At 39.5% G+C, this 24044-nt stretch overlaps 1 protein-coding gene across 2 annotated transcripts; it reads left to right on the top strand.

Moving 5' to 3' along the window:
- The first annotated feature begins 928 nt into the window (after positions 1-928).
- Positions 929-23773, top strand: RPE65 (retinoid isomerohydrolase RPE65). Of its 2 annotated transcripts, XM_063625289.1 has the most exons (14): positions 929-1176; positions 2363-2445; positions 4179-4329; positions 6176-6283; positions 6387-6528; positions 10350-10497; positions 11733-11814; positions 12053-12185; positions 12295-12434; positions 13048-13177; positions 19694-19808; positions 19903-19997; positions 20103-20214; positions 21350-23773. In XM_063625289.1, the coding sequence occupies exons 1-14, from the start codon at positions 1166-1168 to the stop codon at positions 21499-21501; spliced, it is 1602 nt and encodes a 533-aa protein (XP_063481359.1). In that variant the 5' UTR covers positions 929-1165; the 3' UTR covers positions 21502-23773. The 2 variants fall into 2 exon arrangements, with proteins under 2 accessions (XP_063481359.1, XP_063481360.1); XM_063625290.1 differs by lacking the exon at positions 6176-6283 and having other exon boundaries at positions 1110-1176.
- The last annotated feature ends 271 nt before the right edge of the window (positions 23774-24044 follow it).

Genomic DNA, 24044 nt, shown 5'->3' with positions numbered 1-24044 from the left:
GCCTTGGATGGGCAGAGATATTATGGATGCTTAGCCCCAGGTGCTACCACTAGGACTTCTCCCACTGTCCCTAACGGGTGGAACCCATCACATGCCTATGCCCTCACTGTGAGGAAATGAAGCTACTGTTGTATATCTTGGGAAGCACTTGGATTAATCGTTATACAGTTTTGTTGAAGAAGACCCCTAGGGTAAGTGGCCATAACTACTCACTAAATTTAAAATTGTTAATGAGTTTCTCAAAAAAATATTAAGGTTGTTAGCTGGTATAATATACATCTTTCCTGTTTTCCAAGGACTTCTTTGGGCAGTACCTTGTCTGTGCTGGCAAACAACTGAGACTTAATGAAAGAATATGGAGATATGAATGAATTAATGCTGTATACTCTCAGGGTGCCAAACATATACCAGTGGACAAGAAGATGAGGCAGAGAGCAGACAGGCATTAGTGACAAGAAAAGATATGCAGAATTTCATTCTCAGCAAATCAAAAGTCCTCAACCTGGTTGGAAGAATATTGGCACCGAATGGTATCGATAAGGTTCCTATAGAGGGTTAGAGGTGCATAACGTGCTTCCATAACATTTTATACTTCTCCAGTCTTAGCACTAATCAAATATTGTTGAATAGTTTGTTTACTATAACTCTTACAGAGTTGTAAGATCTGTGAAGACAGGGACAGGGACAATACCCATTTCTGTCTGGTTCATAGGTGGTATGTAATAGAAATTTTTATAAATAAGTGAGTTAATGAATGAGGGTGAGAATGAAGGCACAGAGGCGTTAGGGGGAGGTGGGCTCCAGAGAATGGTGCCAAGGTCCAGTGGGGTGACTAGGATCAGCTCAGGCCTGACGCTGGCCACTCCCACCTAGCTCCTTTCTTTCTAATCTGTTCTCATTCTCCTTGGGAAGGATTGAGGTCTCTGGAAAACAGCCAAACAACTGTTATGGGAACAGCAAGCCCAAATAAAGCTCAAGCATCAGGAGGATCTGAGAGCTGAAAGCAACTTCTGTTCCCCCTCCCTCAGCTGAAGGGGTGGGGAAGGGCTCCCAAAGCCATAACTCCTTTCAGGGGATTTAGAAGGCATAAAAAGGCCCCTGGCTGAGAACTTGCTTCTTCATTCTGCAGTTGGTACCAGAACTCTGGATCCTGAACTGGAAGAAAATGTCTATCCAGTAAGTATCTCTGGGAGACTTTTTTTAAACACCTTCATGGATTCATGATAAATGTGCTATTTCAAGGGCTCCTGAAGAGAAGGCATTGATTAATGACCTGTTTAGGAAAGACCCTTAAATTTTGGTGGGGAAATTTTTTCCTGCTTATGTATTAAAGCAACTAGCTAGAATTCAGGTCCAAATTATGGGGGGGTTGTGTGACTTAGCCCGGGATTTGGAAGCAGTCTTGAATATGGGGATTTCAGACAGACTCGGGCTCCACTTCTTGCCCAGTCATTACCTAGCATGTGACTTTGGACAAATTACCTAACTTTTTAAGTCTAGCTTTTCCCGTATATAGAAAGATGTCACAATAGCTTTTACTCCATTATGTTACTGTGAGATTTAAAAGAGCTAATACCATGCAAAGTTCTTTTTATGGTACGTAGGACATAGTCATTGTTTAGTAAAAGGTAATTATTATAATTGAGTCTGGTCAGAGATTCCACTCTTGGAAGTTATAACATGAAACTGAACAGAGGAGGTAGAAAGTAAACAAAAATATAGAACCTGAATCTCCTGGTCTGACTATGATGAAAAAGTACTGTAGGTCTTGGGGACTGGTAGAGAAATGAGATGATGGGGAAAAATTATGGCATAATATGAGTGAATAATGAAGGATGAGGTACCTGACCCAACAAGCTGTCATCTCCCAACCCCTAGGAAGGACATAAATGAGTCTCTCCTTGAGGCAAGAAAATCAATGATGCAGTGAGCTGAGCATGTTGTAGGGTGGGAGAATACTGTGGGAAGGACCCTGTTTAGACACAAATTTCAGGAAGTGAACTGATGGCAGTAGGATTGATTGATTTGTCTTCAGAAGTAAGGAAAAACTGCAGAAGACAGGGTTAAGTTCACTGTGACCATTGACATTAAAAGAGAGGTCATTTCTCTTGACATCAGAGCAGTGTTCTGGGACCCCCTTCCATACCTGAGTCGTCTTCCCCACCCCCAGCCTCACGTGCTCCTCCCGCCCTCACCCCTGCTTCTCCTCCCACCCCCAGCCCCACACAGCTGACACTAGACTGGCAGGAGTGAACTGGCTTTGAACCAGCCCTAGAGTGCCTTTTCTCCTGCAGCTCTGCCTCTATCTCTGCAGACTTTGAGCATCAACATGGGCTTCTTCCTTATTCTTCCACCATTCCAGGGTTGAGCATCCTGCTGGTGGTTACAAGAAACTGTTTGAAACTGTGGAGGAACTGTCCTCGCCACTCACAGCTCATGTAACAGGTTGGTCTCACCCATCTTGAAGCCATCCTCTTTTATGTCAAAGTCTGTCTTCTCTGGCTTCCTATTCTTTGGCGTCTCTCAATGCAGACTCCCCCGTGGGTCACAGGGAGAGGGATGAGGTGGTTTGGGCCTTTTATAGCAAGAATCCATTTTCTTTCATTCGCCTTTACTTTATTTCTCTAATGTAGAACGCTACCTAGTTGGAATTCCCTAAGGATCAGGATTACACCGTTGTCATCTTCAAACTGTCAGTGCCTAGCTCAGTGCCTGGCACATAGTTAATGTCCTATAAATGTCTGTTCCATTGGTCTCTGAATAAATGAAGGCCCAGTGACAAGCACCTGGGAGGATTAAAGGGTGGTGGATTTCATGCCCATTTTATTAGAGGAATGTTGGTTCTGCTGGGAGGCAGACGTAGATGCTAACCTAGCTCTATCATTTCACTGTCTGTGAATCCTCTAAGTTACTTAAACGTTCTGAGCCTCAATTCCCTTACCTACAAAAACCCAAAATTTACCTCATGAGGATGTTGTGAAAATTAAGTGGAGTAATGTAAATAGAATGATTCACCCACTATCCAACACAAAGTGATCAATAGACAGTAATTATTACTATCAGTATCATTATTAGTTATAGGAAATAATCCATTTGCTTGAAAAACTTCACTGGTAGGAATCAAGGAAACACTGTCAATCACTGCCCTTCTCAAAGGATAAACCTACCTGGGTTTTTTTTTTTTTTTTTGACACGGAGTCTCGCTCTGTCGCCCAGGCTGGAGTGCAGTGGCGCGATCTCAGCTCACTGCAAGCTCTGCCTCCCAGGTTCACGCCATTCTCCTGCCTCAGCCTCTCCGAGTAGCTGGGACTACAGGCGCCCGCCACCACGCCCGGCTAATTTTTTGTATTTTTAGTAGAGATGGGGTTTCACCGTGGTCTCGATCTCCTGACCTGGTGATCCGCCCGCCTCGGCCTCCCAAAGTGCTGGGATTACAGGCGTGAGCCACCGTGCCTGGCCCTACCTGGGTTTTTAGGGACAAACCTAACTGTGAAAGCTTAGAGGACTTAAGGACTACCTTGGGTACCCCACATTTTGCAGATGAGGACACTGAGGTCCAGAGATGACATGTGAGCTGATCCTCAACCAGAAGTCAGGTCCCTGATAGCCAACCCTGTGGACTTTCTGCTACAGCAGATTGACTTTCACCCAAGCAGTAGCTCACACTCACAGAGGTATAGAGCTCTAGATTTTAAAGAGCCGGGATTCCTGTTTTTTCATTTACATAGTTTTTTTTCTATAGACACATCTTTTTAAAATACATTTATTCTCACTCTTAATCCATCCTTCTTCTCCTCACTCCACTAAAATATATCAAGAAATTTGAAAATCTTCTTAAAAATGAGATGGCAAAAGGCAAATGGATTGGTGTTTGGGGAAATCTATTAGGTGGAAAGTCCCAGTCCTCTCAAGATGCTTCTCCCTCACTCCTTCCAACCCTTTATCCACACTCTGGGGCATCTCCACGTTTCCCACGGTGTGATCTCCTAGTGAAGGTGAGTCAAGTCAGCAGACATTTTGTAAGTGCTGTCCAGCACGAGGGCTGGAAATGAAAATCACTGCCAGCTCTGTGAGGAAGAAGCTGCCCAATCAGGCTGCTGATATACTCTGCCTTACCAAGGACAAGCCCAGCCCAAGGCAGGGATAAGAAGCAATGTTCTGTCTCCCCTTCATCACAGGCAGGATCCCGCTCTGGCTCACCGGCAGTCTCCTTCGATGTGGGCCAGGACTCTTTGAAGTTGGATCTGAGCCATTTTACCACCTGTTTGATGGGCAAGCCCTCCTGCACAAGTTTGACTTTAAAGAAGGACATGTCACATACCACAGAAGGTAAAGCAGCACTCCATGCCACTCCTCCTCCCCACAGTAGGGCCTAGCTCGGCTCCTCCTCTCATGTGAGTTTTAACCTCTGAACCCAGGAGGCAACCTATATACCCACTTTCTTCTCACAATGTACCTGGGCCGGTGTGCCTGCATGGATACGAGGGAACATTATCGTGGAATAAAGGAGAAGCTAAAGCCTAGGGCTTTGGGGTCCAACATGCGTGGCTTTAAACCCTGTATTCAACAGGCATGACTTGCCTAGGAGGGTAACCTTGGCAAGATGTTGACCTCCAATTCTTGGTTTTATAATTAGTAAAATGGGAGAAACAGTAGAATCTACCTTATACATTCATTACAAGCATTAAATGAGGGCGCAGTGTCTAGCACACACAAAGCACTTCATAATAATAGCTATTGTGATGCTTGTTGTTATTATTATTAGACCATTAGCCATCTTGATTGCTTTTTCTTTTTATAAAATTGGAAAGGCCACTGGGAGGGGGTGGGGGATTGCCACAAAGTAGTGAAGGAAAAAGCATGTCATAGTGATACCAGAAAGAGTAGTTTTCTGAAAACCAGAGATTATTGCTCAAAGCCTTGAGCCCTAAATCATCATTCCAGGAAACCCCCGTTAATGAAGTATTAACAAATACTTTGTCTTCTACTTTCATGTTCAAGCCTCTTAGTGGCTTTGTTGACCACCACAGATTTCAGGCATTTTGAAAAGGCCTGTAAAGAAACAGTGAAAGGGGACTTGAAGCAGGACAACTTGCACGATAATAGAAGAGAAACAGATGATGTCAAGCAGAAATGTAGCCATGAGAGCTTAGTGTGGAGTTCAGATAAAGCTTCCTATACCTTCGACACAGCAGGGTACTCTTTCTTCTTCATAAAACTGCGACCGGGCGCGGTGGCTCACGTCTGTAATCCCAGCACTTTGGGAGGCCAAGGCGGCCAGATCACTTGAGGTCAGGGGTTCGAGACCAGCCTGGCTAGCATGGTGAAACCCCGTCTCTACCAAAAATACAGAAAAATTAGCCAGGCATGGTAGTACATGCCTGTAGTCCCAGCTACCTGGGAGGCTGAGGCAAGAGAATAGCTTGAACACAGGAGGCGGAGGTTGCAGTGAGCCGAGATTGTGCCACTGCACTCCAGCCTGGGCGACAGAGCAAGACTCCATCTTAAATAAAAAAATAAATAAATAAATAAATAAACAAACAAATAAAATAAAAGTACAAAATCAGATTTTAACTGGCTCTCCATACCAGAAATCCTGGGCAAAGTATGCTATCTACTCTAAGATACGGTTTAGCAGACCTGTCTAGGCAAGAGATGGAATTCAAGTATACTTAATTCTTAAAACAAAATAAATGTTAACATTGAAGAAAAACATAAAAGGAACACAGGGAGACTGAGAAGAATATAATTCAGCACACCATGTCTGGAATTTTCCCAGTAAGTTTAGGTTGATAGGTTATAGGTGATGGGGGTGGGGGGTCCTATGTGAACTTCCCCCAGGGCTGCATGGTGTGATACAGAAAGTTCATGTTGTCCAGCTCTGGCCAACTAGGATTCTAACCCAGCTTGGCCACATATGCCAGCCACTTAACTTCTCTGAACCTCAATTTCCTCATCTGTGAGGTTTAAAAGATAAAAATGCAAACTCAAGGGACATTGTGTCTGCCCTGCTTGGTCACCCCAAGAAAGTGAGCTAATAAAACCCTTTATTCTTCATGTTGTGCATTTATGATTGTGACTTGATGAGGACACATAGAATGACCATTCTAAGCTCCACATGGGCTGTACGGGTTGCTCCTGTCTGTACCTTTCCTTATGTTTCAATGTCCTTCAGGTTCATCCGCACTGATGCTTACGTACGGGCAATGACTGAGAAGAGGATTGTCATCACAGAATTTGGCACCTGTGCTTTCCCAGACCCCTGCAAGAATATATTTTCCAGGTTACTGAACCCAAACTGAATGTTACTCAAGACATTTTACATTAGCCCTTTTTCTCTCATGGCTTGAAAATTACTGGACTGAAAAGTTCATTTGTTTCTACAGGTTTTTTTCTTACTTTCGAGGAGTGGAGGTTACCGACAATGCCCTTGTTAATGTCTACCCGGTGGGGGAAGATTACTACGCCTGCACAGAGACCAACTTTATTACAAAGATTAATCCAGAGACCTTGGAGACAATTAAGCAGGTGGGACACAGTGCTAGGTGATGTTCAGGAATTTAGAATTTGGAACATAAAATTAATTCAACATAAATTATTCATGCTGCGAATGTATGATTCTGACTTGATGAGGACACACAGAATGACCATTCTAAGCTCCATATGGACTGCACTGATCGCCTCTGTCTATGATGCTTTCCTGCAATTGGTGCAATTTGGTGAAAAGAGCCAGATTAAGTTTCAAATCCTAGCATTGTCAACAATGACTAGCTATTTGACATAGGACAAACATTGTTTCTTCATCTATAAAATTTTAAACACTTACATGGATTGGAGAAAACCCATAGAAAATGCCTAACATATTCATTCATTCATTCATGACACAAATATTTATCGAGTGCTTTCCATATTCAGAATTTATGCTAGATGCAAGGGATAGATCGATGAGTAGGATAACATGGTCCCTGCCTTTCATAGCTTTTATAAGCCAGCATGAACCTGGTAAATACTAGGTGCTCAAAAAATTATAGCTACTGATACTGAAAATCATGCTATTTATGGTTCTAGGCAAGTATGTTGCACTAATTTGCCCCTTCTTACAGGTACTTCTTATTAGAAATAAAGCTATATCTCGAATGAAATAGCATAGAACAAAATTTCAGCAATATTTGGAAGTGACAAATTTTACTGAGAACTTAGGGAATCTCAATGCAGCAGTCCTTAGATACACATTCTGAACCAATATTTACTAAGATACACCTATTTACAAGGCATTGTTCTTGTCTCCAGGGGGCTTAATGTCTAGGTGGGGAAATCAAATATGTAACTGTAATAGGACAAAGAATATGATGAGTCTTTCAAGAAGGAAAATCTTTTAAGAAAGCATAAATATGAAAGGAATTTCTTCTGGAAGTAGTTGGCAATGCAAAGTGGGACAGGTGAAAGAAGGTTTAAAGGGAAAGGCTTTGGGCTGGAAGTTGAAAGAGAGGTATGACTTCAGTGAATTTAGAGAAAGGATATGCTAGACGGAAGGGGTAAGGTGATGAAAGGCATGGAGGTAGAAGGTGTTCATGAAAACTGGAAAATAATCTCCTCTGACTAGACTTGCAGCATTTCTCAGTGGAGGTACTAGTATGACATTAGGCAGGGGGTGACTCATCATCATGGGGACGTCCCACACATGGGAGAGGTTTGGCATCCCTGGCCTCATCACTAAACACCAGTCATGTTTTCAATCACTGTGCAAACCCAAAATGCTCCTGACATTTCCATATCTTCCCCTGGGGGCAATAACACTCCCAGTTGAGAACTAGTTGCCTAGAGTAGTTAATGCCAAGGGGAATAGTGAGACACAGGGTAGGATGAAACTAAAAGCTTGAATAATTGGCTAAACATTTGGAATATGTTTTTTAGCTAATGGGAAGCTACTGAAAGTTTTTGCTCAAAGAAGTAGTATGAGTAGGGCTATACTTTAGGAGGTTTATTTGGGGAGCCATGTATGAGCTGTATGGGAAGGCAAAAGAGTTACAGTAGAGCTGGTAGACCAAGAGGTGAAAATGAAGGCCAGAACCACAAATGCAGTACTGGTAAAAATAAGAAGAAAAAAATAGTCTCAACATTGAATCTCAATAGCACAAGCTGATCTATAATTCTCAACAGACTATTTACTACGTCTTAACATATACTCCCCATAGCTCTTTCTTGTTTATACTGTGTGTGTGTAACCACGTACAAGTGTGTGTGTAGCTCCTTTAGAGAAGAACAAAAGCTGAGTTTCTAAATCATTCACTTGACTTTGATAGGGAATCTGTATTACAATTACATGATATTTTAACTAGAAATATAGAAGCTATGGCCAGGCGCGGTGGCTCACGCCTGTAATCCCAGCACTTTGGAAGACCGAGGCGGGCAGATCACCTGAGGTCAGGAGTTCAAGACCAGCTTTGGCCAACATGGTGAAACCCCGTCTCTACTAAAAATACAAAAATTAGCCAGGCATGGTGGCAGGCGCCTGTAATTCCAGCTGCTTGGGAGGCTGAGGCAGGAGAATCGCTTGAACCCAGGAGGCAGAGGTTGCAGTGAGCTGAGATTGCAACACTGTACTCCAGCCTGGGTGACAAGAGCAAGATCGTCTAAAAAAAAAAGAAAAGAAAAGAAATATAGAAGCTATGGTATGGCTCCAGAATAGACTTTATTAGGAGTCAGGTTCCACTGTTACTAGTACTGTAAAATGTAATTTTTAAAATGTGAAATTTTTGATTGCTTACTATTATTAACCAGTGCCTTTGCATCCAGGCTGATTCCCTTAAATATAATTTATTTAAGGCAGCAGTAGCAATTTTTTAAAATATAAATATAAAAGTATTATGCCACCTAGGGAATCCATAACTTCCCAAATAAAGTCCAAGTGAAGTTCTTTGTGGCTGGCCCACTCTTATTTCCCTTCCTCCATGCGTGCCCTTCATGGCAATCAGGTTAGCTGACTAGTAATTGCCAAACAGCACATATTATTTCACAAGTCTATGCATTTACATTAGGATTCCCACTCCCTGGAACACACGGTCATCCAGCTCCACTTGGCTAACTCTACTCACCTTTCAAACATTAGTTGGAGTCATGTTTCTCAGGAAAACTGCCTAATCCCTCAGTCTGGACTAGATGGCACTTCTCCACGATGCCATTGCCCACTCACAGTGCTTTATGCCAGCTTATTGGTCTAATGCATTGCTGTCCAACAGAACTTTCTGTAATAATGGAAATGCTCTATAACTGTGCTATCCTGGTGTTATTAAGCACTTGAAATGTGGCCAGTGTGACTGAGGAGCTGAATTTGAAGCTCTATCTAAAAATTAGTGGTCACTATATTAATAGAACAGCATGGGTCTAGAATGAAGTTCTTGAAAGCAAAGATCTTCTCTTTCCTGGGCCCTGGTACAGTGCCTGGCACATAGTGAAAGCTCAGAGTATTTGATAAATGATTGATTGAATAAATGAATATCTTGCCTAATATTTAAATAAGGGTGCTAAAATGTCCTATGCTTTAAAAAAAATCCCCCTAATTAATTGGAAAGAATTTTGGTTAGATAAATATATATTCCAGTAATTATTCATGCAATAAATCTTTACCAAGTAGGTGCCAGGTGGAAATCTAGTGCTGATTTATCTAGCTCTTTATCCTTAAGACACTTGATCTCTCTGGGACCCCAATTTATCCTTCTGCAAACTGAGAGATTTGTGTTACATTTGTAGTTCTAAACTTCTTATGAGACATAAAATTGAATTAAATGCTGTATGCTTTTGCCAGAAATGTTTATATTTAACTGAAAGAGACCCATGGTTCTCCTAGTCTATTTAAATTAAGACTTTCTATACTAGATGAAGCTTGAAGTCCTTTTCAGTTCCAAACTCATACAGTACTATGTGCAAGACACATAGTTGGTATTTACATAGTACCATGCAAAATTGCCATTTTTGGAAATCAACAATTATTGAATATTAGCAATTTTGTATAATTAAATCTAATACAATAATAAGAGTATAAAGAAGTCTGAGGACTCAAACTTATGGTTTGAGGTCAATCTGCGTATGCTAAAAGAAAAGTAACTAACCAGAGCCCTTTATGGTATATATCAAATAAAGAGATGTCACAGGTAACTCCAGATTGGGCAGTATGCTCTGCATGAAGGTGGGAACTCAAGGTGAAAGAGGGTAGAATCCAGAGAGATGGGAAGAAAGAGAAAGTGCACTTAGGATGAGAGTTCAAGGGGCAGTGGTGACCTCAGACCTAGGGACAAAGGTATAATTATCTTCCTTCTCTCAACTGGAGGACATTCACTTTACTTCCGTAGGTTGATCTTTGCAACTATGTCTCTGTCAATGGGGCCACTGCTCACCCCCACATTGAAAATGATGGAACCGTTTACAATATTGGTAATTGCTTTGGAAAAAATTTTTCAATTGCCTACAACATTGTAAAGATCCCACCACTGCAGGCAGGTGAGTTTACCAATCTGTCCTCTTCTGAAAACAAGTACCTATATTGTGAGAAAGTTATTGTATTGTGAGAAAGATCAGAATATCAGAATAGCATTTTGTGCATAGTTCAATTACTGTCAGACTTCAGAAGTATTGCCTTCACCCCTACCCTATAAGGGGCCTAATGCCCAAGGGCATCATATCAAAGGATGACAACTTGAAAATATAGAAAGCAAGTGTCCAAGTTCTCTTCTAGAATATTAAAAATGTAGTACACACATATATATATATATATATATATATATATATATATATATATATGGATTTGATCATATACAATTTGGATTCAAACTTAAACATTTATTGAGCACTTATTCATGTGCTAGGCAAAATTAAATAAAATAAGCATGTATGTGTGCATAATAGCATACATACATATATGAGAGTGCCCTAAATATGTTGTGCTTAATTCCCAAAACTACAAACAAATCTGTTAACTCATAGAAATACTATAGAAAAAGAACTACAGCAAAAAGGAGTGTACCTTAGAATTCTCCATTCATTCTCCATGTATTGCCAGGTTCATTGTTCACCACCTTGATGATGGAATTATTTGAATGCATACAGATTTTTGTTTAGTAATATTTAGTACAGTTCTCAAAGTGTAGTCCTTGGACCAAACCATCACCTAGGAAACTGTTAGAAATGCAGATCTTGAGCCCTGTCCCGGGCAGACTGAATGAGAAATTTTGGGAGTGGAGCCTGCAATCAGTATTTTAAGAAGCTCTTTATGTGATTCTGAGGCACACTCAAGTTTGAGGACCATTCACTTACTAGTGAGTAAATTTTAACGTGCATAAGAATTACAGGGCTATTGACACAAACCCATCTAAACTATATTCTTTGGGCATCTTAAGATGTTGCAAAAGGCATTTTGACCATTCTGAGGTTTTTTCTCTACTCCCCTGACTTAAAACCCACCTCCAGCTATTGCAGGATGTGACTCCACTATACTCCGCTTGCCACAACCCTGTATGAGTGCATATTTCCAAATCTGCTGCTATTTGGATTTTCCTGGGTGATTTTGCAGCTTCACATGAAATTTCACTAAGAAGTGCAAATGATGGAGAAAATGAAAATAATCCCTCTAAAACAATTGAAATGTGTTTCTTTGCCTGTATAAGCTGTTCTAAATGCTTTGTATTAAAAAAAATTAAGAGGCTGTTCCAAAGCCTTTTAAAACCACTTTATTTCAGACAAGGAAGATCCAATAAGCAAGTCAGAGATCGTTGTACAATTCCCCTGCAGTGACCGATTCAAGCCATCTTACGTTCATAGGTAACTTGAAGGCCTGCTATGAATCTTCAGGAAAACTCAAGTTTAACGATTTGCATTGCCTACCTTTGATACCAATCCTGATCACAATATTTTTTTTGCAGAAAACTAAATTTAAACATAATTAATTTCATGTAGGCACTGTTGATTCTTAAAACTGAGCATACCACATATATACAAATTTATTTGTGGCTTGAGAATCAGCCCTTTCATTCACAAGCTCGTTTGTGTTTCTGCACAGTTTTGGTCTGACTCCCAACTATATCGTTTTTGTGGAGACACCAGTCAAAATTAACCTGTTCAAGTTCCTTTCTTCGTGGAGTCTTTGGGGAGCCAACTACATGGATTGTTTTGAGTCCAATGAAACCATGGGGGTAAGTCTTAGATATATTTGTCAAGTTTGTGATTCTGAAGAAGGTGTGTTTAATAATGTACACGTTTTTCCTTTTTAAATGCATCAAAACATCTTCCTCATTTTTCAAGGTTTGGCTTCATATTGCTGACAAAAAAAGGAAAAAGTACCTCAATAATAAATACAGGACTTCTCCTTTCAACCTCTTCCATCACATCAACACCTATGAAGACAATGGGTTTCTGATTGTGGATCTCTGCTGCTGGAAAGGGTAAGAAAGGACACTGGATAAATGCGACATCTCCCATTGTTCTTGGAAATTAGGGGGTTTTTACAGAGATGCTGCACTCAGTCTGAGTCACATCTAAAATAGCAAGAGTTATGCGAGAGTCAAAAATGTAATTGGAAAAGCAGGAGGGAGTTTAGGTAATCGGAACATCAAAACTATGGTTAATGATTGAAAACTAATCGGGTCCACGAGCCCCACCAGAAAACAAAAGATTCCGTGACCTGAGAGGTGAACTTAGACTTGACAAAATCACGGGGGAAACTTGAGCCCCATCCTCTCTGGGAAGGGAGAAAAAGGCATGCGTTTTTCAGACTAGTCAAATCACTAACAAGACAACAGCCCCTAAAGACACAAACAGAATGGCGACAGGAAGGCAGAACAGAAAGTATCTCAAGGCTGCTGTGACTTAAACAAGTCCATTAAGCAGGCTTCTTTATTTTCATCCTGTGTGAGCAGGAGGAAACGGCTCTAATACACAAGCTTCTGGGTTGTGGAATAAAGAACAGGCAGGCACTTGTGCTTAAAAAGGCAAGAAGCATCCCTCTAAAATTATTTGTAATTGCCTGTGCTCATGTTTGACTTTTTATTTTTGCAGATTTGAGTTTGTTTATAATTACTTATATTTAGCCAATTTACGTGAGAATTGGGAAGAGGTGAAAAAAAATGCCAGAAAGGCTCCCCAACCTGAAGTTAGGAGATATGTACTTCCTTTGAATATTGACAAGGTAACCTGCTTCTCCGTAGATTTCAGATTTAACCAGAATGTTTCATCTCTCTCAGGAATTGTCCTCCTGCCTCATGTTTATACATGAAGTCTTGAAATTTGAGAGCTAGAAGGAGCTTTAAAAATAAACTAAGTAAACTTCCTTCATTTCACAAATGAAACTAAAGCTCAGAAGAGTACTGTGATTTAGCAAAAGCAACTGCAGCAGAGCCAGGATAAGAACCAGGTTTTTTAACTCTAAATCTGCCGTTCTTGTATTTACAAAATTGTCTTTAAAATATACTTCCTCGGTGAATAGTGCAGAGCCACTGATTGTTTTGATACTTTATCGATAATATAAATACTTTAAATAATTTGAAGTTCTGGAGAGATGAAGCATCAAAAAGTACTCTTGTAGGGAAACCAGTTCATTATTTTGGTTTTCCATAAATCTTCTGAAAAATATCACTAGAGGTTAAAAATCATTACTAACAATAGACAGTCATCTCTTTATTTCTACTTTTTCTTCCCTGTATTTAGAGACTGTCTTTTTAGAATAACCAGAATAACATCTAGAATCTGTAGTGTGATGGAAATACCAGTCAAAATCAATAAAATATAATTCTCACATATAGGTATGTGAATATATGCTTTCTTTTATATCTATTTGCTCCCTGGTTGCACAAAAGGGGTTATTAAAACAGCTACATGGAATGTAAAACTTTGTACCAAAGGCTTAGATGTGGTGTAGTAGAAAACAAACTCAATTTAGAACCAAACACCACTGCTCTTAAGCAAGTTTGTAAGCTCTGTGAAGAATGAGAAAGGGAGGAGGTTGAGGTTGAGTGTTACAGACAGGCCAAAGGGCTTCTATAAAGGCAAGGAGGAGTTAAAAATGCAAGATTTCATCTATAAACATGAAGTAGTTGCTGCGGTTGGTTTATTTAGGGGTGTAGGGGAGATGGGTTTTGGGCAGAGAGACTGGAAAGATAGGTTGGAGAAATATTGTAATGGGCTATATAAGCCTTTGAGTGTTATATAAATATAGGGAGCCATTTAAGTATTTTAAGTGTGTATTTTAAGTGTATTTTAGGACATGATTAGATCTGTGATTCAGAAAGTTTACTCTGGCAGCATCATGGAAGACAGACTGGAAAGTGGAGAGTCTAGCGTAGAGGCTAGAAGCCCTATTACAGGATTAATGCAATGAGGCAAATAAAAGGAAATAAATATCTGAGTTAAGAAAATGATGACTGAGAGATGAAGATGCAAAGCTGAGAAATATTTAGGCAGCAAAATCAACAGCAGTTGGTATCTAATTACATGTGAGGGGTAAGGGAGAGAAAGGAGTTCAGGATGCCTTCAAGATTTCCACTCTGAGCAGCTGAGTGAATGATGGTATAATTCACTGAACTGAAAACACAGAAGTAAGAGGAGCTGGGCCAGGCACAGTGGCTCACGCCTGTAATCCCAGCAGTTTGGGAGGCTGAGGCGGGTGGATCACCTGAGGTTAGGAGTTCAAGACCAGCCTTACCAACATGGAGAAACCTCATCTTTACTAAAAATACAAAATTAGCTGGGCATGGTGGGGCATGCCTGTAATCCCAGCTACTCAGGAGGCTGAGGCAAGAAAATCGCTTGAACCCAGGAGGCGGAGGTTGCACTGAGCCGAGATCATGCCATTGCACTCCAGCCTGGGCAACAAGAGTGAAACTCCATCATAAATAAATAAATAAATAGAATAAGAGGAGTTAGCTTGTAGAAAAAAGAGTAAATTTTACTTTATAGATGTAATTTGAAAGTACCCACTAGCCATCTTAGCAAAGCATTCCATAGGCAGCTGCTATACATGGATCTGGAGCTCCGAAGAAAGATCATGGAGAGAGATCAATCTGGGTACCTTAAGGATTTTTGCTTTCCCCTTAGGAAGCATATCACTGACATGTAGTTGAGCGTTCCCAAAGTACTCGCCAAATGGATGAGTCAGTTAATTTCAGTAAACTCTTATTTTGCTAACAATGGTAAAAATCACAATCATCTTTAAGGAAATAAAAGAGGATCACTTAACTTAAATATTCACATTGCAAAATAAAGAAAAAAGAAGGATTTTTCTAACTGTATGGTTACCATTGCCTGAAGAAATATTACCCAATTATAGAATAGGGAACTGTAATAATCATAAAAAATGTCTAACATCATCAGATCCGTCTCCTCTTTCTTCTAATAGTTATTGAGTAGCCACTACAGCAGGCATCATACTATTTGTTTCAGTGGATACATAAAATACACTTCTAGTTCTCCTGGAGCCCGTTACCTAGTGTATCAGAGAGAAAGAAGGTGAATCAGGAATAGCCATGCATGTCAGCACAGGAGTAGTACTCTCTGGAGGGATAAATTGATTTGTTAATAGCTAGTCAGATGATAATGTAGGGGAGATTCATGGAACATAGTTATTTGCAATGGGCAGTAATATGGCAAGTGGAGATGGGATTGAGGCAGAACAACTGAAGACAGAAAGAACAGTTTGAGGAAAGACAGATAGGTGGAGAGGGAGATACGCAGGGAGAATTGGCTATTATAATTGGTTGAAACACAGGCAAAAGTAGTAGAGTAAATGGGATAAAAAGTTATAAAAGTACATTGTACTCTTAGAAGGCTTTAAGGCCAGGCTAAGAAATTTGCACTTTATTGAACTGGTAATGAGGAGACAGTGAAGGTTTTTACAGAAAAGAAAAGCCCATAATTAATGGTATTGAAATGATAATGAAATATGTAAGAATAGAGAGATGAGACTGCAGGCAGGGGGGGAATCATATTTTAGAATAGGTTTTCCAAAAGAAACATTTAAATTTGCTTATTTAAAAAATAAAGAATTTGAGAGCCAGAGAATACTGAGAAGATAGCCAAGCACAGTAGCTCCAGAAAATAAACACATGTAGAAAATGGTAGAAACAAGAGAAGCCAGAAAAAGAAACAAGAGCCACCAGAAAGCCCCAGTTCCCACTAAGAGAGAGTAATGTCACAAAGATGAGGGCAGGTGAGGGTTATACGGTGCCCATTGCTATAGACAAGTTGAAAAGGGTGAAGACTAAGAACGAAGCACTAGGCTTGGTGATCTCTAAGGGAATAGAGTGAGAGAGGCAGAAGTCAGGCTTCAGGGCTCTTAAGGTAAGCAGTTGAGTATCTGGAAAGCATGTACTGCGTGTACACTCTTAAAAGTTTGGCAATGAAGAGAAAAATAGAAAGGCCTTAGGTCCCAGCTACTTGGAAGGCTGAGGCAGGAGGATTGCTTGAGTCCAGGAGTTCAAAGTTACAGTGAGCTACATGCCATTGCAGTCCAGCCTGGGGAACAGAACAAGACCCCATCTCAACAAACAAACAAAACAGAACAGAACAAGACTCCATCTCAAGAAACAAACAAACAGGAAATCTAATTTAACAAGAAAAATAAGCAAAATAGAACAAAGTAAAAAATTCAACTTGAAACCACATAAATATTAAACCTAGACATAGACATTTGTACTTATTGTATGCATGTACATAAATATGCATACATGTGCACACCCCTCGCTTCTTCCCAGCATCATTACTAAGTACCTCGAGTCCCTTATTTCACAAAATCTTGCAGAATCTTCTCCTCTATTGGCTCCCACCTCCCATCCTTTCCCTATTCTGAAAATCTTCCACTATTTACTTTTAATTCTTCGTCCACCACCAGAAAAAATCTCCTGCCTTCTCTTCTTAGAATGTTCCCTTCACCTTCTTTTTTTAACCAAAATCTGGCTTTCTCCCCTAAGGACACTGGTCTCCCCAACAGTAATTTCCAGGGGAATCAGTTTCTCCTCTGTACAGGGGACAGCCCTTTTACCACTTGGCCTGGAGTTGTGGTAGATGTCCTTCCTCTTTGCTGCTTTCAGATCATTGTTCCCTCTATTCACTCTTAAAATTCCCCAAGTTTTCACCTCATTTTATCTAATCATATAGCCAAGTGATGTATGTGTGTGTGTGTGTGTGTGTATATATATATATATCTCTCATGCCCTCGACTTTGCCAGTACTTAAGACTATACTCCTTCCATAATCTCAGTTTTATGCATGACACACTCTGACCTTTTAACTTTCAACATCACTTGCCCTACTGCAGTTTCCACCAGGAACTTCCAATCCATTGAACGCAGTACTTTCTCACTCTCTGTCACTCCATTGAGGATTTACCTTCTCTCCTCACTCAATTTAAGCTTTACAGTCAATAATTACAATCACTTCCTCATGTAGACCTTCCTTTCCCTTGCCTCTTTCTTACTTTATCAAAGTCATTTGTCAAAATCACAACCCTAGTTAAATTCAGCTCTCCACCCCCTCCATGCTTATACCTCTGAGGCTGAACTAAGTGCAGACAATGCACAATCATGTTAATTGGTCTCATTTTAGATGCATGACCACAAATCTTTCTGCTGCATTTCCCGGCTTCACTTACTCTCTCACTTTGCTAGTTAAATATTCCACACCCTCCTCTCTTTAAACTTTTACCACCTCCCACTTCCCGCCTCCACACTCAGATGCAGCTGATGGCTATGTTTCCTTTTTCTCTGAAACAAATGAAAGAAATCAGAAAGGAACCATAGACTTGCCAGCACATCTACCCACCCACCAGCATCTGTACTCATATACTGAATTATCCATCTTCCTATCCAGAGCTGATCTCTTTCATCCTCCTTCACATTCTCAGGGAAATCACTCTCCCAATTCTCCCCATCTTTCCTAGATCACCACTCTCCTACCCTTTTCAATGGATCATTTTTATCAGGCTCTTACAAAATCCTTCTCTTGACATTTTTGCCCCAACCAGCTACCTTCTCATTCCTCGTCTTGTTGGAGGGCCTTGGTTCCCCTATCTTCCATTTATGCACTCACTCGTTGTTAAATATTCATGCCTTATTCATTTACATTTTTAGCTTTCTCTTAAACTCAAGGTTCTTACCTGCTAGCGCCAGCTCCACATCTGCATTTGGATGCCCAATAGACATCTCAAGTCTAATAAGACAAGACCTGAACTTCTCATCTTCCCCCACCAAAAATTCACTCCACCTGTTGTTCCTATCTTTGTTGTGACATCAACATTGTTCAGGTCAAACACCTTGGTGTTATGCTTGATGCCTCTCTTACTTTCATGCCTCTTCCTCGTCCCGTATCCTATTTAACAGGAAATCTCGATTCTGTCCTCCACTTCTTCTACTTCTCACTGACTGCAATGCTACTGGCCTAGGTGTGAACCATTGTTTTCTTTCAACTAGACTACTACAAGACAAACTGGTTTCCCTGATTGCACTCTTGGATCCTCCCTACTAACAAGGCTACCCTAAAAATAAATCATAGCATCTCACTCCTGTGCTCAAAACCCTCCAATGGCTTCCCATCGCTCACTCACAGAGAAAGACCAAGTCCTCATAATGACCTATGAGGCTTTGTACAGCCTGGCTCGTGACCTCTCCACCTTCCTTTCTTATTCTCTCCCCTGCTCAGTTGATAGGATCCACACTGGACTCTTTGATGCTCCTCAAACACACTCAGCATCCTCCTCCCGCAGGCCTTGGCACAATTTGTTCTCTCAGCTTGAACACTCTTCCCCAGATATCTGCATTGCTAATTCTCTCATCTTCTAAGAGTTTTGTCTCCTCTGCCACCTGTTCAAAGAGACCTACCCTAACCATCTCTTCAAATTTTAACCACTTACCCTTCACATTCTGATCTCTTTCCTCTATTCTATTTTTCCCCCACATTTGTGGTATATTATAAAATTTATTAATTATATTTATTGTATATCTCCTTGAACTAGAATGTAGCTTTCATGAGGACAGGGACTTCACTCCAAAATATCCTGAATGCCAAGAATTGAGTCTAGAACAAAATATGTAATCAAGTATTTGATGAAATTATTAATAAGTAGATATGTTAGAAAAATCTCATGGTATCCATTGTTCTCATAAAATAATCAGAAAAATCATGTGTGTGTGACAAGAGATCTTAGGAAACATATGGTCCAGTGGTTTTTTTTTCTTTTTGTCAACATAACTGTAAGGATTTTTTTTTTCAAGCAAAATCAGAACATATTCTAAGTGTGAAAGAGATATACATTCTTTCATCCCTCAGGCAGTTGAAGTCTTTGTTGTTCTGCAGAAAAACATTAATTATTATTATTATTGGTTTTGAGATTTTTGTTTGGTTTTTGTTTTTTTGTTTTGCAGAGGCCTTTCTTTGGAGCCCTAAATTTTCTTGAAGGATGGTCTCATTTTACAGAAGAGAAAATTGATGGCCTAAGAGGTTATGTGACTTTCCCAGTGTTACACAGCCAGTGACTGACACAGGCACAGCTAGCTCGCCCAGTCGCGTCCCAGGGTCCCTCATCTATAGCTTCCTGCAGTTCCTCCCTGCGTGTTGACCTAAAAAAGAACTCAGGAGCCAAGACTTAGGAAGTCTGCATTTCTGGCTGTTTGAATTCTTTCCTGCTCACTGAGGTTTCTGTTATCTTCTCTCCTAGGCTGACACAGGCAAGAATTTAGTTACGCTCCCCAATACAACTGCCACTGCAATTCTGTGCAGTGACGAGACTATCTGGCTGGAGCCTGAGGTTCTCTTTTCAGGGCCTCGCCAAGGTGAGATGATCTAGAGAAAACTTCACACGGGAGTGAACAAATGTTTCTTTCAAAGAGATTAAGAGTTTTCCTAAGCATGTGCTCTATTTTGCAGCATTTGAGTTTCCTCAAATCAATTACCAGAAGTATTGTGGGAAATCTTACACATATGCATATGGACTTGGCTTGAATCACTTTGTTCCAGATAGGGTAATTAATCCTTCTTACTAATATTTGAACAGTACTTTGAGTATATGCTAGTCAAGTAAAGCATATTGAATGATTGCTTGATTGATTTTTCTTTCTCACAAACAGCTCTGTAAGCTGAATGTCAAAACTAAAGAAACTTGGGTTTGGCAAGAGCCTGATTCATACCCATCAGAACCCATCTTTGTTTCTCACCCAGATGCCTTGGAAGAAGATGATGGTAATGAAAGCAATTGTTGTGTCTGAATACTCTTCTTACTGCAGTTCTGTATGTTAGTTCATTAGGAAAGGAGTAAGGTTGATTATTCTGGAATACTCAAAAATGATCCTTAATACTATAAATAGAGCAGTACTGAAGAATTAAACCTATTTGAAAAGGACTTCATCTTTTGATCAGGTCTTGTTGATTACCAGTAGATTAAAATGTCAAAGCACCATTTGGTGTCAGGATGGAGCATCAATGTCTGCTCTAGACGAGGGAAAGAAGGAAGAAAAAATGGCAACAGGAATTCTAGGTTTTTGCCTTTCCTGACGAAGACATATTTCTAAAAAAATAGCAATTCTAAGAAGGGAAGCTAAGTATTATAGCAGATACAAGAGAATGAGAAGGCAGGTCTGTGAATAGTTTTCATTTGTTCTTTCAGTAAGCTAGGGCTCGAAAAAGACCCAGAACCATACCAGCAACTCAGATACAGCAACTCAAATTACAAATCAGCAGTGTTAGTTAACTATTTCTCTGCTGGGACAGGGAGATAGATTACACTCTATGGGATCAATATGGAAAACTAAGAGAAATGAGATAGAGAATTGTGGAGCCATTTCACACTAAATGATTTTACATATCCAGTCAAAGCTGTAAAAGATTTGTTCTCATTTTGTTTGAAGGAAGTCAGCTTCCAGATCGATCTTAGAAACCATACATATGATATATCTTACTGCTTTCAAAGTCTTTTAATACACACTTTTCATTTGATCATCACAGTTTTTACAGTATGTACAGCAGGTGCTATATTTTTATGTTACAGATAAGAACAGATCCATTTATGCGGTAAGTATTTAATGAGTACCTACTATGCTGTAGTCATTGTCATAGAATATTGACATATAGCAGTGAGCAAGACAGACAAGACTCCCCCTTCTTGGAGCTTACAGTGTAGGTAGGGTACATAAAGAGTTTAAAAGACCTCTTTAGGTGGTCTCATGCCAGGTGGTACAAGAGTCAGAAAAAGAAGTCAGGTCATATGGTTTTCTACATTAGTCAATGTAATACCTCCTATATTATTTCAATGACATTTAATCTGTAGCTTTGGGGCTTTTAAAAACTCAATATTGCCTTATGTACTTCTGATAAACAGGTGTAGTTCTGAGTGTGGTGGTGAGCCCAGGAGCAGGACAAAAGCCTGCTTATCTCCTGATTCTGAATGCCAAGGACTTAAGTGAAGTTGCCCGGGCTGAAGTGGAGATTAACATCCCTGTCACCTTTCATGGACTGTTCAAAAAATCTTGAGCATACTCTAGCAAGATATGTTTTTGGTAGCAAAACCGAGAAAATCAGCTTCAGGTCTGCAATCAAATTCTGTTCAGTTTTATCCTGCTATATGTCATGGTTTTAACTTGCAGATGTGCACAATTTTGCAATGTTTTACAGAAAGCACTGAGTTGAGCAAGCAATTCCTTTATTTTAAAAAAAAGTACATATTTAGATAATCATACTTCCTCTGTGAGACAGGCCATAACTGAAAAACTCTTAAATATTTAGCAATCAAATAGGAAATGAATGTGGACTTACTAAAGGGCTTTTAATTCCCATTATAAGAGCATATTGTAGGTACCTATCTGCTCCAATTATATTTTAACATTTAAAAACCAAAGTCCTCTATACTTGATTTATATTATATGTGGCTTTGCTGAGTCAAGGAAGTATCATGCAATAAGGCTTAATTACTAAATGTCAAACCAAACTTTTTCTCAAACTAGGGACTATCATCTAAGATTAATTACAGTAATTTTTTGCGTATATGTAACTGCTTAAAGATTATGAATCTTATGAATATTAACCTTTCCGCTTATTACAGGCAAGTACTATTATTTCTGATTTTATAATAAGAAAATCTACGTTTAATCAACTGAGGCCTCTCAACCAAATAACATCTCAGAGATTAAGTTATATATTGAAAGCTTATGTAACATAAAAGCAAGTACATATAATAGTGACTATATTAAAAAAAACAGAGCATAAAATACTTAAAAATGTAATATTTACTTAAAATCAGATTATGGGATGATGTTGCAGGATTATACTTTATTGCATCTTTTTTGTTTAATTATATTTAAGCATTGTGCAATCACCTGGGAAAAATATTAAATTATTAACATTCAGGTATTAATGCATTTTAAGCCTTTTGTTTTTAAATTTCTTTTGTTCTAGAGATTGTTTAAAAATAAATATTGACAAAAATAATGTTCTATATCTTAATTCTAGTATCTGTTTTATGCTTGAAAGCATTACATATCATGATACCTAAGATGATCAGCATGGTGTTTGACTAGGTAAAAATAGGTGGAAGGAACAGACTGACCAGGGTACCTGATGTATCCATTTGATCTTTATTTAGATAAGATGCAAACTCATTTTTTAAATTACAAATACTCAGTAAAGCATACTTTGCAAGGAGTAACTAAAAATACAAAAAAGTAGAAATTGTAAAATAAAATCATACAGAGCTCACCTAAGTTCAACTGCTGTTAAGATTTGGGTACTGGTCTTTTTCTTCTTTTCTATTCCTGTAGATTTTTTATGTAATCATTATTTTTCCATCAGTAATTACTAGATAGAACTAAAAATCTCAAAAAAGAAAGAGAATGCCAGGGAGCTGCATGGAATATGTCACTGTAGATAAATATCAATCCATTGGTTCCTGTCTCTAGACATGATATATGAACAGAATTCTACAAAGAAAACTATTTTTCTATTTTGTAAAAAATGTAGAAAATTAATTACTGAAAAATTACTAAGTTTTAGACTTAATGTCTTCAAATTTAAAAAAAAGTTCCTACAATTCCACTTCCTACCCTTGCCAATCAATGATTCCCTGGCTTCTTCCCATTCATTTTTCATGAAGCAAGTCTCACAATTCAAGGTGACCATATCTCCTCCTGCTGTACAATCCCCTTTAGAGATCACCAATGTGTGAAGAAAGGAAAGAGGCAAATCTACGATAATATTTGGCTAATACCATTTCACCATCATTGGCATTCTCAATTACAATTATCACTAAGATTAGAGCAAGGAGACTTAGGAGCTACTTTTCAAGTGCAAGATTGATATAAGCTTTAAAAACTTAAATTAGAATAAGAGATATTTAAGTTATGCAGGAGAGATTAACTTGTAAATTTGGACTTTCTAGGAAACACCTACTCCTCGGAGGGATCTAGAGAATCATGTCCCATCTATAAAAAAGAAAATCTGGCCGGGCGCGGTGGCTCACGCTTGTAATCCCAGCACTTTGGGAGGCCGAGGCGGGTGGATCACGAGGTCAGGAGATCGAGACCACAGTGAAACCCCGTCTCTACTAAAAATACAAAAAATTAGCCGGGCCTGGTGGCGGGCGCCTGTAGTCCCAGCTACTCCGAGAGGCTGAGGCAGGAGAATGGCGTGAACCCGGAAGGCGGAGTTTGCAGTGAGCCGAGATTGCGCCACTGCACTCCAGCCTGGGTGACAGAGCAAGACTCCGACTCAAAAAAAAAAAAAAAATAAAAATAAAAAAAAAAAAAGAAAATCTGTTTTAAGAAAAATAATTCAATTGAATTAGTATAAATTAACCTGTTAATAAGTAGTTATTTTTAAAATAACAAGCTGTTTGAAGCCTATTTTTTCTTCCATTTTTGGTGCCTTATATTTGCCACAGCCAAGACGAAAAGATAATAAAATCTTTGACATAATATCATCAAGGGGTAATCAGTAACTGATAACTGCCTCATGGCAGATAATCTAGACAGTCCCTGTCCTATATTCAAAAGCAGAAAAGACCAACAGACATCAAAGGGAGT

Source organism: Symphalangus syndactylus, chromosome 12 (genome assembly GCF_028878055.3).
Source record: "Symphalangus syndactylus isolate Jambi chromosome 12, NHGRI_mSymSyn1-v2.1_pri, whole genome shotgun sequence".
Taxonomy (NCBI): Eukaryota; Metazoa; Chordata; class Mammalia; order Primates; family Hylobatidae; genus Symphalangus; species Symphalangus syndactylus.
Note: the sequence above shows the minus strand (reverse complement) of the source record. Positions and strands in the feature narration are given on the sequence as shown.